Below are 15,260 nucleotides of genomic sequence, written 5' to 3'. Positions count from 1 at the left end.
CTTCTGGTGTCCTCCCTTCTGACTTGCTTGTTGGTTTGGTCTCTCCTGCAGTACATGGAGATCGTGGCCAGTGAGTACCTCGGCTACGGCGAAGAACAGCACAGCGTGGACAAGCTAGTCAACATGACGTGTAAGTGTTGTCATGGGGAGTCAGCCAACTTTCCCGTCTTGCTAGAATAAACAGTATGGTGTTTGCAGCAGGAAAAGGGATTCTTTGAATATTATTGAGTGTACTCATAGCCAGTTACGGTGTTGAGAGTCCATGCCAATCGTTTCAGTGGCAAAATATACCCAGGGAGAAGATTTTTAGATCACAACTCTTATCTTGAAAAGCCCAATTTCTTGTTTAAGAAGATTTTTATTGAGCAGAAGCTTACTTTATTTAGTGCAAGAGAGACTTCCTTCCATAAAAGCAAATTTTGATAAAAATATTTTTTACCTCCTTTGATTTCTATTAAAATGTCAGAGACTATTCAGTTTTTATCTTAATAATAATTAATAAGGTTATTAATAATGCCTACCTCAAAATCGGGAACATTCAGAACATAAAAAAGAAAACAAAAACCCTAATATTGGTGACGATAGTATGAAAACATTGGCCTGCGTGGGTGAGCTATTCTGTTATCACTCAATCTTCTCTCTTTGGTGGATATACCCAGCCCCACCTTCCACCCTCCCCAGGTTTGATGAGCCATAGACCTCCTGCTGTTGTGGGATGCTAGCCCATTTCCTTTGTGTGAATAGGCCAGTTTCCCATATTTGTAGGATAGCTCACTGATTCTCAGTTACAGGGAGAGAAGAGTCTGTGGTGAGTCCTAGCCACCAAGAATGTTCTCTGAGGACAGCCACTCTCCTCAGCTGAGGAACCTTGCTAGGTCCATCACTTGAAATCTTTATAGGGAGGATCTTTGAAGAATAGATTTCACTTTGAACTTGTAATAATGTTAAGGAACTCAGTCAACTTTAAGTGGAAGGAGAGGTTTGCCTCTTTTGGTATTTCCATGTTCATTATTATAATAGTAATATATAATAACTACTAGTGGAGCTTGAGAGGTAATTCTTAGAGTGAAAAAAAGCAACCCTGTCCCTCCTCCCTCCACTGTTCCTTGTGTGTTGTTTTCCCATTTGTCCTTTCTCTGCTTGCCCATCAATACTTCAGTCCTGAGGGTCTATGAGTACTGCCCCCTTTAAGCTCTGAATCCCTCTTTGAGTTATTTCATTCCTTTATAGATATTTTTCAAAAACTTGCTGCTGTCAAAGACCAAAGAGAATGGGTCACCACAAGTGGAGCCCACAAGGTGAGTGGTCCCGGAAGGAGTTAGCGCTTCAGCTTCATATGGCAGTGGTCCACACACTGGGGTTCAGAGCCCTGTGGTCAAGCCACATGTAATTAGAGTTCACAAACCTGCTAACCTAGCCTAAAATCGTAAATCTCTGCCAACCTTTTATATTCTTTATCAGTCTAAAGAGTAAATATAGAAACAGCAAATAGAGGTTTTCTGAAACTCTTTTTTCTTTTTCCTATGCCAATTAATACCAAATAAGTTTATTGCTTAATTTAAATGTTGCTTGAAAAGCTTCACTATACATAAACTGACCCTCAGTGTATGTTTACAAACAAACAAATGTATCTGTGTGTATACATATAAATACATTCCATATGGCACGTGAGGTTATATTAGTTTGAATCGTATGAAATTGCCATGGTCTGTAGGCCAATTTCATATGGTGTAACCACATAATAAGATGATATAGTGTTATAAGCATATGGGTCAAATATACATTTCAAAAATGGATGAATGCAGGTTAAATCAAAACAGACTAAATTTATATTTACAGCAAACTATTTATATGGTAGTTGCCTAGAGCCAATTTTCAATAATCTGTTGAGTTCTTATATCCCAGAAAGCCACTTTTCAGCGTATAGTAGAGCAAGCTTTCCTAAAATGTGTTAACACATGCTGCTCATTGTGTGGGGGATGATTCTAGGTCATATACAGGTCAACATTTTTCATTTCAATAGCTGTATATTTCGCTGATATTCTTGCTTAGAATTTGAAGAACATTTGTGAGTAGCATTAAGGTGTTAAGTGGACATGGCAAAAATTGTGAAAATGCTGTATCCGTGACTGAAGTTTGGGAAACACCATGTTAGAAGACCGAGAGAGAAAAGAGGAAATGAGAGAAGAAAAAAAAGAAGGGATCAGAGAAACAAGATAATGGTAGCTTCATAAAAAAAAATGAATGAAATCATAGAGGTGAAAAATCCACATAATGGAAACCAAAAAATCATCCCAGCAGTCGTTGCACAGGCTGCAGCCCTGGCCCGGAATATGTTTGGGTGTGTACTTTTGTGGGACTCTGAGTCTAAAAATGTAGAGAGAAGATAAATGAATTTGTGTTAATGGGAATTCAGAGAAGACAACTGATAAGATACAGCAGACTTTCAGCTAAGTCACGTTAATTAGGATGATGCCTGGCAGCATTGATTCATGCTCTTTCAACATTAATTAGAAATCTGAGAGGCAAATGGAGTGCTTGGTAACGTTGACGTATCTTGCTTAGTTTGGGGAAAAAATGACAGTCTTCAATATTTTGTTGAAAAATAGTTCCATAATTTGGAAAGTGCCTACCACAATACCTGACTCAGAAAGAGTTCTCAATGACAGGTGGTTACCAGTATTAAAATTTATGCGATTAGTCTCCCCATTTCTTCTTGGGAAGGGTTCAGAAGAGACAGAGCAGACCACTTGGGCACATGGAAATAGAGGGAAGTGTGAGAACAGGCTGGCATGTTCCTTGGCCCCTTTCCCTTCCTGTCCTGGGCAAGGAGTGGCTACAAGGAGCTAGTCTCAAGAGTTTCAAAGTAAGGAGGGGATCCACACCTGCCCCCTGTAAAGAACTGGATATCATGAACGTTTAACAAATCTTCTTTTGTGATTAAGCCTCTATGATCTTTAGAAGGAAACAGACTGTTCAAGAAGCTTGTAGCACTTACATAATTAAACTTTATTTTACTTCATTTTTCAGACATTAGTAAATTTACTCGGTGCCCGAGATACTAACGTTCTGTTGGGCGCCCTTCTAGCTCTGGCTAGTTTAGCTGAAAGGTAAGTATTTTAATGTACTTTCCAGTCCTGCTTCTATAGCAATTTAGGTGGGCGAGATGCAAAATAGATCAGTTTCTCTAGCTACTTTGTCACCTACTAAGTTAAAATTTGTGAAAATAAGCATGAAATAGCATTAATATATTGAAGAGGATCCTGGATAGAAAAGCATCATTTTAAAATTTAAGTTGGAAAGGTAAATCACAGTTTAAAATTTTCTTTTTTTTCCTGACCAGAAATATTTACCTAGTCTTTTCATCCAACCCCTAGTTACTTCTACTTTCAAATACACAGTATTTCTTTGGCAATAGAATCTCTCTTTCTTCATTCTCTCCTCTATATTTATTTCAACATTCTCAAACATTTTTGCCCTTTTAAAAAAATATAGATAACCTGTCCCTCTATAGATATCATGATTATTTTAGATAAAAGAGCTTTAAATGTATTTTTACACCAATAAGTGGATCATTGCTTTTTTGTTTTTTTTCCAACTTTATTGAGGAATAATTGGCAGATATAATTGTAAGTATTTAAAGTGTACAACATGATGATTTGATATACATATACATTGTGGAATCATTACCAAGATCAAGATAATTAATACATCTATCACCTCACATAGTTAACTCTTTTTTGTATGTGTGTGGTGAGAATGCTTAAGATCTGCTCTCAGCAACTTTCAAGTATACGATACTATATTATTAACTATAGTCACCACGCTGTACATTAGATCTTCAGAACTCATCTTATAAGTTTGTACCCTTTAACTACATCACCCCATTTCCCTCCACTTCCAGCCTCTAGCAAACACCCACCATTCTATTCTCTGCTTCTATGTAATTGGTTTGTTTGTTTATGTATTTAAGATTCTACCTATAAGTGATACCGTTCAGTATTTGCCTTTCTCTGTCTGGCTTATTTCATTTAACATGATGCCCTCCAGTTTTATGCATGTTGTCACAAATGTCAGGATTTCCTTCTTTTCTATGGCTGAGTAATTTTCTTTATCTATTTCATCTGTCAAAGGACATATAGATTGTTTCCATATCTTGGCGGTTGTGAATAATGCTGATATTTGCTTTTTTTTGTGAACAGCATATGATTCCCTTTCTCCAAAGAGAATCAAACAAATTTAAACTCATGACGTATTATACTTATCGAATGTTGGAATTTGACATAGCCCTTCCCTATAGGGCGACACTGAATTTTGTTTCTCCTCTGGAGATAATATGCGAGCTAGGCTATTAAATAAGTGGATATGGTAAAATATGTTTTTCATAGTTACTAATAGTTTTCAATTTGTAGTCCAGAATGTAGGGAGAAGATAAGTGAACTGAACATTGTAGAAAATCTGCTGATGATTTTACATGAGTATGACTTGCTTTCCAAAAGGTAGGATTGCTGACAGGAGAAAAAGACAATGTCTTATATTTGATGAAAATGATTATTACTGTTTTTATTACGTCGGGTTATTTATATTGGTAACTGAATATCATGAGTCAGCTTTGCGTTTATTTTCTAAGTTTATATAAAACTTATATGAGACTTTGGTCCTGCATTGTTTCTAGATCTGGGCATAGAATCAAAATATATAAACCTTGTAATCACATCTTTAATATTTTTATTTATTACATTTATTTACATCCTGTCTCTTTAAGGAAAGAAACTCTGAGGTGGCTCTATTTTTAGTAATTTCAGATTGTATTTTAAATAAATGATTAGATTTCTAAAATCTATTTTGCTTAAGGCAAGTCAAATAAATTAAAATAGCTACTAACTTGTTTCATGACCCCTGTTGTTATAACTCAAAATAGAATTTAGAGTAAAATGAATTCATTTCTACTTGAACTGCATATTGCTGTAAAGAATTACTGTATCCATATAGTTATTAGGTTGTTTTTAAATAGAGTTGCGGGCCGGCCGGGTGGCTTAGCAGTTAAGTGCACGCGCTCCGCTACTGGCGGCCAGGGTTCGGATCCCAGGCGCGCACCGATGCACTGCCTCTCTGGCCATGCTGAGGCCGTGTCCCACGTACAGCAACTAGAAGGATGTGCAAGTATGGCATACAACTATCTACTGGGGCTTTGGGGAAGGAAAAAAAAGGAGGAGGATTGGCAATAGATGTTAGCTCAGAGCCAGTCTTCCTCAGCAAAAAGAGGAGGATTAGCATGGATGTTAGCTCAGGGCTGATCTCCCTCACACGAAAATAAATAAATAAATAAATAAATAAATAAATAGAGTTGCAACTACGTCATTTGATATTTAGTTGAGTAAGTCATAATTTTCTAAAGAGGCAAAAATATACGACAATCTCAAGTAATGAAGAAATCTCAAGTAACGAAGCCCTGACACTTAACTCATAGTAAATCCCCTTGGATTCTTCTTCAAAGCCAATTTAACCCGCTTTTACAAACTATACTTATAGACTTGGTTATCTGAACTCATTCACCCAACAAACAGCCTCTGCACAGGTGTTGGAAAACCAGAGATGAATAAGATACTGGTATATAGTGTAGGAGAGGGGACAGACAAGCAAATCAACAGTTTCACCATAGCTCTGTAAACAGTGTGGTCGATGGATGCACGAGGTATTCTGGGAGTGTAGAGCAGAACCTCCCAATCAGAGCAAGGGGTCATGCCAGGTTTCCTGAAGGAAGGAGGAGTTACCTAGGCAGAGGGAGAGAGCAAATGAGAACAGAACGTGTTCTCACATGAAGGGATGAAATATTATGTGTTAGAGGAACGTGCGTGGTTGGGCACAGCTGGAGCAAAGAGTGCAGGAGGGAAAGTGCCAGGAAATGAGGATAGACAGTTAGTGATAAGTTAAAAATATAGCTTATTTTCATCAGGCTTTCTATATGTCAGGTCCAGCTCTAAGCATTTTTGTGTTAACTCATTTGATCTGCACAATAATCCTATCAATTTCCATATTTTATAGATGAAGCAACAAGACACTTTTAGCCAGATCATCATGGGCTCTTTGTGCTGAATAAAGAGTGTGGTTTTTATCATAAACATTATGGGGACTCACAGAAAGATTTTAAGCATAATAAGATTTTATTCTGGGGAAGATTACTCTGATAGTGGTGTGTGTGGTGTTTGGGGTGGGGAGTAGTGCCACACAATGAGATCCACTTAGAACAAGGAGGGAATGTTTGGTGTAGAAAGTTTGAGAAGGTGAAGTATAGTGTTTACCAAAGAACATATATTCTGAATGTCAGAGCATAAAAGTTTGAGAGGGAGAGGAGCCATGGAAAACTGTCTCAGGGGAAAAGAATTATGAAGCAGTATGGGAATGAGGGTAGTGGAGAGGTAGATGACAGAGGGGCTTACATCTTGAGGATAATCAAGGATCACAAGAATAGGAGGAGCAGTCGGATTAGCTAGCTGCATGACTTACAAGAGAATTAACCCCAGGAGTTGCCCAGGAAATAGGGGGCACTGAAGGCTCTTGACTGACAGTGGTGAATTAGGGAAGGAGAAGGAAGTGTCTTGGATGATTCCCAGTCTTCTGGCTTGGAAAATTGAAAAGATTGTGGTGTCTTGAGTCAAGATCGGGGATATAGGAGGAAGACCAGATTCAGAAGGAGGATAATGACTACGAGTTTAGACACACTGGAGTGAGTACCTGTGGAACAGCCGTGTGGCTAGTGGAGATTGGGAACGATGCCTGGGCCAAGCTCACTATGCGGGAGTAGAGGGAGTGTTTGAAGCCATGGGAATGGATGACACCATCCAGGTAGAGTGTTTAGAGTGTGAGATTGGAGGACTAAGGATGGTTCTATGAAACATCTATCATCATGTTTCAGAATTCAGCTGAACCTTATGTCTTATGCCACGATTATTTTTATTTTACTCTCCAGATATTCACCGAGCACTTTGTTCTTAATTCGTCTGTATTTTAGTGTTTTTGCCATTTTGTATAAAAATGTCTTGATTTTGCAACCACATAGTAAGTTTCTGAAGACTAGAATAAGTCTTTTATATTTCTTTTATCTTGAGAACAATGCACATCCCATTGTATGTACTCCATACCTACTTGCTGGTTAGTAGGTTTTTAGCTAGACCAATGTGGATACAATGAGGATATGACTTAGAACAGTGATCAGCAAACTATGACCCTCAGGCTGAATTTGGTTTGCTGCCTGTTTTTGTAAAAAATATTTATTGGAACACAGCCATGCCCATCCATTTTTATGTGTTGTCTATGGCTGCTTTTACACTATGTTGGCATGGTTGGGTAGTCATGACAGAGACTGTATGGCCAGTAAAGCCAAAAACATTTGACTGTGGTCCAGCCCTTCGCAGAAAACATATGTTGACCTGTGACTTAGAAAATGTTAGAGTTATAGTCCATGTAGTGATCAAAGCTGTTTTCTAAATATGAAGTCAATAACCCACGATGCTGTGATTCTCATCCTCACTTTCCCCATCCCTTTTCAGACTGACTGCAGAGTTACTGCGCCTACTTTGTGCCGAACCCCAGGTGAAGGAGCAGGTGAAGCTCTATGAGGGGATTCCCGTCCTCCTCAGTCTGCTCCACTCTGACCACCTGAAGCTGCTCTGGAGTGTCGTCTGGATTCTGGTTCAGGTTTGTGAGGACCCTGAGACCAGTGTGGAAATTCGCATTTGGGGAGGTATCAAGCAGCTTCTTCATATTTTACGAGGGTGAGTCAGAGTGGGCTTTGGCCTACTTTGCCCTAATCATTGAATCATTGAAGGCTGGGGTCTCTGCCATATGATGGCGGATTGGATGCATGTGCAGCTCCCTCCCTCCTGCTCTTTGGTGATTCATGTTTTGCAGAGTCATTTACACTTGTCACAAAGATGCTCTCAATCAATGTTGGGGGCATTTGTCTTTTAAGCTCCTTGGGAACCCTGATATATTTATCTTTGCATCACCAGCCTCCAGTGCAGTGCCAGGGCTGTAGTGGGCCATCAGTCTGCAAATATAAGTTGAATGGAAATCCAATAACCCAAAGAAAACATTGGTTTGCCACCTTTTTCTTTAATCAGTATATGCTTATTGTAATCCCAACAAGAACAATAATTACTACTATTTTACCAAGATGTCTATGCGTGCATATGTGTCATTCATCTATAAAGAGAAAGCAAAGCCTACATTAAAGGCACAGATGTATAATCTTTAGTTAAAATAAGAGAAAATATTATTAATCAAATGACTGCCATGTTATTAACCCTGGTCCAGTTGTTCTTTTCTCTCTAATCTTCACTGCAGTGCTCTGAGGTGGGTTAACACCTTACTATTCCTCTTTCAAAAGTAGAATTCCAGTGACATTCAAAGCCAAGAGTATGGGGAAGGAATGGTTTCTTAAAATAGTTTCAAACTGAAATTCTTTTAAAATGTTTTGCAATAGCTATTGTATTTTATGTATTAGATAAATTGAAGTATTGAATAACAACATCTTTTGGCACCATCAATGGGAAGGTTCTGTTACCTAATATCATTTTGAAGCATAACTGAGCCCTGTAGGTGCTGAATCAAAGTTGAAAAGGAATATGTCTGCCTGAAAGGGATCACATTTATGATTGATAGTATGTAAATAAAGCTCGTTTTAATAAAAGCAGAGTGACTTATCAGTTTTAATATGACTATATATTATTAAATAAATATTAATCAGACTTTGTACTTGATATGCATCTAGGGATATTGTAGAACTATGTGTTATCAACTTTATTTTCTCTGAGGGACACCCCAAAGATTAAGAACAGACTGTGGAGATATGAACAGTAGCTTTGTTAATGATTTCTGTCATTACCAATACAAAGGAAGAAAATGTATAGACTGTTGACAATATACTTGCTTTTATGAATATCACATAAAAATATCAATCACTTTAAAGTATAAATTATAAATCTTTCATTAGTACTGTGGCACATCAAGCTAACCTCTTGGTCAAAATAGTTACAATTGCCAAGAGTTTTTTTTGCTTGAGTTTGTAGGATGATGATGGCGATGATAGTAGTGGTGGTGGCAGTTATTATCATTATTATTATTATTATTGGTTAATCATACCTATTACAACAGCTGGGGATTGCCCCTTTGGAGAGCTCCTATTTTTTTGATGATAAAATTAAATTCTATAATAGTTAAGCAATATTTAAGCAAAACCTGCCTTTTTACCACATAGAATTCAGTTTAGTACAAGGCACCAGTTTTCCTTTTTTGCTCAAACCATAACTATCCTTGATAGAAAAGAGTTCTTCTACCCAAAAGAATCACTTTCTCAGTCTGTTTCTATGGTGCAATGTTAGAAAACTCTTCCCTGGGAAGATGGTATCTGTCAACATTTATTCTATGTTCAGTATGTCTCAGTGCTCTGGGATAATTTATTACCCAGCTGAGTAAACAATATCATTTCAGAGCTTGTACCTGCCCCTGGGCTGCCTGGAGCTGGTCTAGGGGTGGAGGTTGCCAGGTTGTCTGCTGGCTGGAGTATGAACAGGCACTGTTGTCAGGGCAGTTTCCAGGAAACGGGTTCAGGCTCATTCACCTGCAATCCCAAACTCAAAGGCGGTTCCCAAAGGGGTACATACTCTTGATCAGGTGAAGTATGATCCCTGAAATTCAAGTTTTAACATAATTATTTTGATAAGAGCACCAATTGTGACTAGCCCTAGACCTAGCTCCATTACCTTCCCCATGCTCATTGAAGGAAGGACACTAGTGGGCCCAGATGATGTTGGAGGGAAGCCAAGGAGACTTTATCCATGTTATATTTGGCCACATAGAATCCAAATAGAGCTTCTGCCATAAAAAATAAATAAATGAAAAAAATATGATAACCATGTAAAACAAAAGGGAATGAGGCGGATAAAAGACAGATGAAGAATCTATTGTGGAAGACGTTGCACTAAGAAAACAGAAAAACGTGTGGTTTATTTTATCAAAGATGTTAACAGAACATGAAATTTATGAAATGAGATTAAAGATGAGATGCTAGGACAATAAAAAGAGGAGGAGAGAGATCGAAGAGCTAGGAAAGAAGATGAGGACTGAATAACATCCACAGAACTAATAAATTTAATAGGATACCAGAAAGAAACTGGAATTAATAAAAAGAAGGGAAAGCTTGAAAAAATTACACAAATTTAAAGGAAAAAGACAAAGGAATGAGAGCAATTAGAAAATGAAACACATGGCCTGTAGAAGGTGAGTTTTCAACACATGGATAATTGGTATTCCTGAGGTAGAGAATAAAACAAAAAGAATAAAAAAAAATGCAAAGATGTAATAGAACAGAACTTTCCTAAAATAAAGGAAGATTGGAATTTCATGGAAAAAAAAAACAGAATGATGAAAACTGCGATTTATTCAGGTCAATTAATTGCAACAGAGTAGAGCTCAAAAACAAAGGTGGCCATGTGGAGCAGTAGGGAAAGGACAGGGTTTCAGTACATAGTGCTGAGTCAGTTCAGTAACCATATTAAAAAGAAATAAAGAAGTAGAGAGAGAGAGAGAGAGAGAAAGAATGAAAGCAAGAAAGCAAGAAAAAGCAAGCAAGCAAGAAATAAACAAGAAAGAAAGCAAGCAAGAAAGCAAGAAAAAGAAAGTAAGCAAGAAAGAAAGCAAGAATGCAAACAAGAAAGCAAGCAAGAAAAAGAAAGCAAGAAAGGAAGGAAGGAAGGAAGGAAGAAAGAAAGAGCTCCTACCTCACACCATATACAAAAATCAGTTCTAGAAATACTGGAAGGTGAAATAATAAAGATAACATAGGAGAAAAATTCATGACCTGGGGGAGGCAAAGATTTCTTAAACAGGACCTAGAAAGCACTGACCATGAAGGAAAATTGATAAATTGGTCTGTGCACTAACTTTTCTTTTTCAGGGATAGAAATTTTGTTTCTGATCGTTCTTCCATCGGAAGCCTATCTAGTGCAAATGCAGCGGGCAGAATCCAGCAGCTTCATTTGTCAGAAGATTTAAGTCCTCGAGAAATACAAGAAAATACTTTCTCTCTTCAAGCAGGTATTTATATCCTATTATTATGTTTTACTATTTGATACTCTTTAACATCATATTGTTTTGTTATTCTCTGTTATAAAATTAGTATGATAATATTAATTAGGCGTGATTTATAAGTTTCAAAAATGTGACGTTAAATCCACGTGGATGCCTGAAATCTCTTGGTAGCAGTGTTGGACTTGCAGGTTAATGATGCTGCAAACTTTCCTTTCCCTTCCGCATTCTGATGTATCAAGAAGTCAACACAGAAGTCAGACATAAAGAGACCAGAATATTAGCTTTATTAAGCTGGCTTAGAGAATGCAGCCTGATTTGTGGCCAGAATCATGCTTCCTATTTTTTTTCCAGATCTTGGGGCACCCTCCTTAAGGGAGATTCTAGAATGCACATACCCATCCCACTAAGAGCAAGCCAGTGCCTTCCTCACAACTTATGAGCTCCTAAAGAGAAAATGGAGATGCTGCCCTATGTGGGATTTCCACACAAAAGCAGGAGCAGGGCTGTAGGCACACACTTTTTGGCAGTTTGGTACAACCTTGAACAGTTGGGTAGCCTGTGCCCTGCACAAGGACACCTGGCTTTTGGGGCAAGTGAGGCTACAGTGCTGCTGACCAAGCTGGGTGTCCTGCAGTGGCCCACAGGGAGGGAGCAGAGGCACACCGGGTGGGCCAGCAAGAGGCCAGGCAGGTCCTAAGAGGGGAAGACAGACGTGACAGGGGGAGGAAGAGAGGGGTAGGAGAAGGGCAGGCTTTCTTTGCTCCCTACTATTTTGTCCTAGAGAATGGAGAAGATATTTCTTCACAGACATATGAGCTCAGGGAAATAGGATTTCCTCCTTGAATTGCCATTTCTGCTTACTCTGAAAGTAATATAGGGGCTCCTACCAGGACTTTCCTGTTTGAAAGCTCCCCAGGAAATCTAATCCAGCTAAAATCAGAGCTCCAGGTATTTCTAGGCCTCTCTCAGAGTGGATGAGATCGATGGTGATGCAAGTCAGAGGGTGCTTACCTATGTGTGGGATGATAGGGAGCTGATTGCCTGGGGAAGGGAACAAGCGAGCCTTTGGGGGATGGGAATGTTCTATATATTCATCAGAGTAGCAGTGGTTACAAGGTATATAGATATGTAACATCTCATCAAGCTGTACACTTGCGATATGTCTACTTTACATAGGTCATTTTATACGTCAGTAAAAAGGAAAAATTAAAAAAATTAAAAGTGTAAGCAATTAGGAGTAGGGTCTGTATTTTGGCTGCACCCACTTTGATGGCCATGTGGCCTCAGGCAAGTGTCCTAACCTCTCCAAGCCTCAGTTTTGCTCAGGTGAAATGGCGATGGTAATCATGGTATCAGTGTGAGAGGGTTATTGTGGGGATTGTATGGGGATATATGTAAAGCTCATGGCACAGTGCAGGGCCAGGAGTGAGGGCCCAATACAATGGTGTAGCCTCTACAGGTGCTCCGTGCTAGAGGATCTGGCATTCTCTGGGTGGACGAAGCAGCTCAGTACAGAATGCCACCAGAGGCTGCTCGGTGGCTATAAGGAGGCAGGAAGGGTAGTGCTCAGGGTGAGGGATTTAACATCTGGCAGCCTGGGGTCAGACTCCTGGTGCCTTCCACTGTGCCTAGTCTGTTAACCTCTCCGAACCTCAATTTTCTTACTGGTAAAACTGGTAATTGTAGTACATACTTTGATTATAAGGGCTAATTTGGATCATATATTTAAAGTACACTCATTTATTCAGCCATTGTAGATGTATTTATTGAGCATCTGCTCAGTGGCAGGCACATGTTGGACACTGGGGATTTCAATGAAACAGACAGATGCAGTCCCTGTCTCCTGGTACACAGTAAGTGCTCAATAAAGGCTGCTGTGGGGTGTACATGCATGCGAATTACATGAAGAGGGGAGTTAGAAGCCATTAAAAGTCAGTGTCCCTTCTCCCGGAGCCATGCCAGAAGGAAAATGAATGTCTTTTGAGGAGTGACTCTACTAAGAAAATTCCCGGTGAGTGAGAGTATTGACGTAACCGTGTATTAGCGTAGGCATGGTGATGACGGACTTGATCGTTCCGTGGTTTTCGTTCCAGCCTGCTGTGCCGCCCTCACTGAGCTGGTGCTCAACGACACCAACGCCCACCAGGTGGTTCAGGTGAGGATGCTGCTCTCCGGGTTGGGCTCCATAACCACATCACGATTGACCGACCCCGCCTCAGGTCGAACTCCAGACCGTAGTTTTTCAGATCCCATCGCATGGCTTTAAAACAGTTTAATATATCTTATTTAACTTAGAGAATTCCATTTGATATTCTTACCCTTCCTCTTTTAACTCACTGGGCTTAAAAAGAACTGCCATGTGGTTAATTGATGATGTTTCTTCCCTACATCTTGTGCAGTCTTTTTCATTGTCTTTATCTTTTTTTTTTAAAGCTATTCTGAATTGCTTTAATTTGGGACATATAAGATACCATGAGTTAAGGGTAGCAGTCACTTTAACTAGGAGTACATCAAGTGGGTACTCTTAAATTCAAGTGTATACATCAAGTGTATACAGAAATACATATGTATACAACCCTGTATGGGTTCCTATTATCAAAGTTACTTCCTGCTTGTTGAATTTTACAGAGGAAACTTTTTTTTTTGGTCAGTACAGTATATCCAACTTCAACTTCAAAATATAGAAAAGTTAGTAAGGGGTCAGGTCACCAATGATTAGGGGCCCTTCGGGAAGCTCCGAAAATCAGGGGGTAGTTGGTGGAGGAGGGCATTTGGACTTGGCCACAATGAGGCTCACTTCTCATTATCGTTACTTGCTGGCTTGGCACCTGGAAAAGTGACTTAGCCTCTCTAGTTTGTCGCTTTGTCAGGTATAAAACAGGGAAATTATACATTAATTCACAGAATAACTACAAATACAGTAGGGCACGTAAAGCTTTTCACAGTTATGATATAAATGCACACATATAGTAGAGTTCAGTAAATGATACATTTAATAGATGATGGAAAAGTAGCAATAAGTTAACATTTTTTGTTCCTTCCTCCATGTATATCTTTGTATTAGAATAAGTCTAGAAAGATGTTAACTGTGCTTTCATGAATAATGTTTATTTTCTGTTTTTAATTTTTCTTGTTTCTTTTATTTTTTCTGTTTTCTTTTCTACAGTAATTTATCTATGTGTATTGTTTTATTAACAAAACTATAAAGGGAGAAATTATATTTCATAATTAGATATTTAAAATGCAAAGTGTAAAGATATTTGGATCCTTTTACTCTGTCCCTTTTTATCCCCTACTCTTTGTTTTGAAACCATTTAAATCACTTTAAATTGATATACTTTATTATTTATAATCTTTGAAGACAGTTGAAATATTAAGATGGTGGTTATAGTCTCTAGTGTTTGAGTATTACGCTGACATTTTTAGTACTGTCCTGTAATACTTACTTAAAGTTCTAAAATTATACTAACATTCTTCTTGGCTATTTTTGAGGTCATTTGGTGGCATCTTTATGCTTGTGTATCTCTATGGCACTCTATGTCACTGCACACTGATCACATGGTGTCTTTATTCTTCCAGGAAAATGGTGTATATACAATAGCAAAATTAATTTTACCAAACAAACAAAAGAATGCAGCAAAAACAAATCTATTACAGGTAATGAACATGTCCCTTGTTATTCAATATCAAGTTATTGAAATCTGGGGAAACTTTGACAATATAATCTATAACTTTTAGAATGTTTAGGTTAGCACTGGTCCTTGTACTAACTGTGGGGGAAAAATATCTGGTGAGGAGGCTGGCGTGGAAACAAATGCTGGTAAAGCAATGTGAAGGGCCTAACAGAGGTTTCTCTGTGGGGGGGGTTTATGCGATTTTATTTATGTATTTCTTTGCTTATCAGTAAGTTCTATTTTTTAAAAATGTGTATTACTTGTGTATCAGCAAATAATAAAAGAGGAAATTATATGCTATCTTTAAGTGTGGACCACAGTCACTAACATTTCACCTTTACAAAGAAAAGCCTGTAAAATGGATCTTGATGGATGAGAAGGGAATTGCCAAGTGGATAAAGGGATATGTGTGGGGCACCAATGGCATCTGCTGCAGGGTGGAAGGGCATTCTACACAAAGGGAACAACCCGTGCAAAGTGTGAGAACTGACAGCT

The 15,260-nt window shown here is 38.5% G+C and overlaps 1 protein-coding gene across 7 annotated transcripts in view; it reads left to right on the top strand.

The window, feature by feature from the left end:
* NEK10 (NIMA related kinase 10) overlaps positions 1-15,260 on the top strand; it is a 225,098-nt gene that overhangs the window by 50,006 nt on the left and 159,832 nt on the right. For all 7 annotated transcript variants that reach the window (XM_087430638.1, XM_087430637.1, XM_087430634.1 and 4 more), the window contains 8 exons: positions 52-130; positions 1,231-1,298; positions 3,031-3,110; positions 4,413-4,499; positions 7,551-7,775; positions 10,958-11,097; positions 13,185-13,246; positions 14,671-14,748. In XM_087430638.1, coding sequence (XP_087286764.1) covers positions 52-130; positions 1,231-1,298; positions 3,031-3,110; positions 4,413-4,499; positions 7,551-7,775; positions 10,958-11,097; positions 13,185-13,246; positions 14,671-14,748 — 819 coding nt within the window. The remainder of the gene's footprint in view (positions 1-51; positions 131-1,230; positions 1,299-3,030; positions 3,111-4,412; positions 4,500-7,550; positions 7,776-10,957; positions 11,098-13,184; positions 13,247-14,670; positions 14,749-15,260) is intronic.

This window comes from Ceratotherium simum, chromosome 5 (assembly GCF_057802395.1).
Source record: "Ceratotherium simum simum isolate JZ-2026a chromosome 5, ASM5780239v1, whole genome shotgun sequence".
In the NCBI taxonomy this organism is placed as follows: domain Eukaryota; kingdom Metazoa; phylum Chordata; class Mammalia; order Perissodactyla; family Rhinocerotidae; genus Ceratotherium; species Ceratotherium simum.
This window is presented reverse-complemented; position numbering and strand designations above follow the sequence as displayed.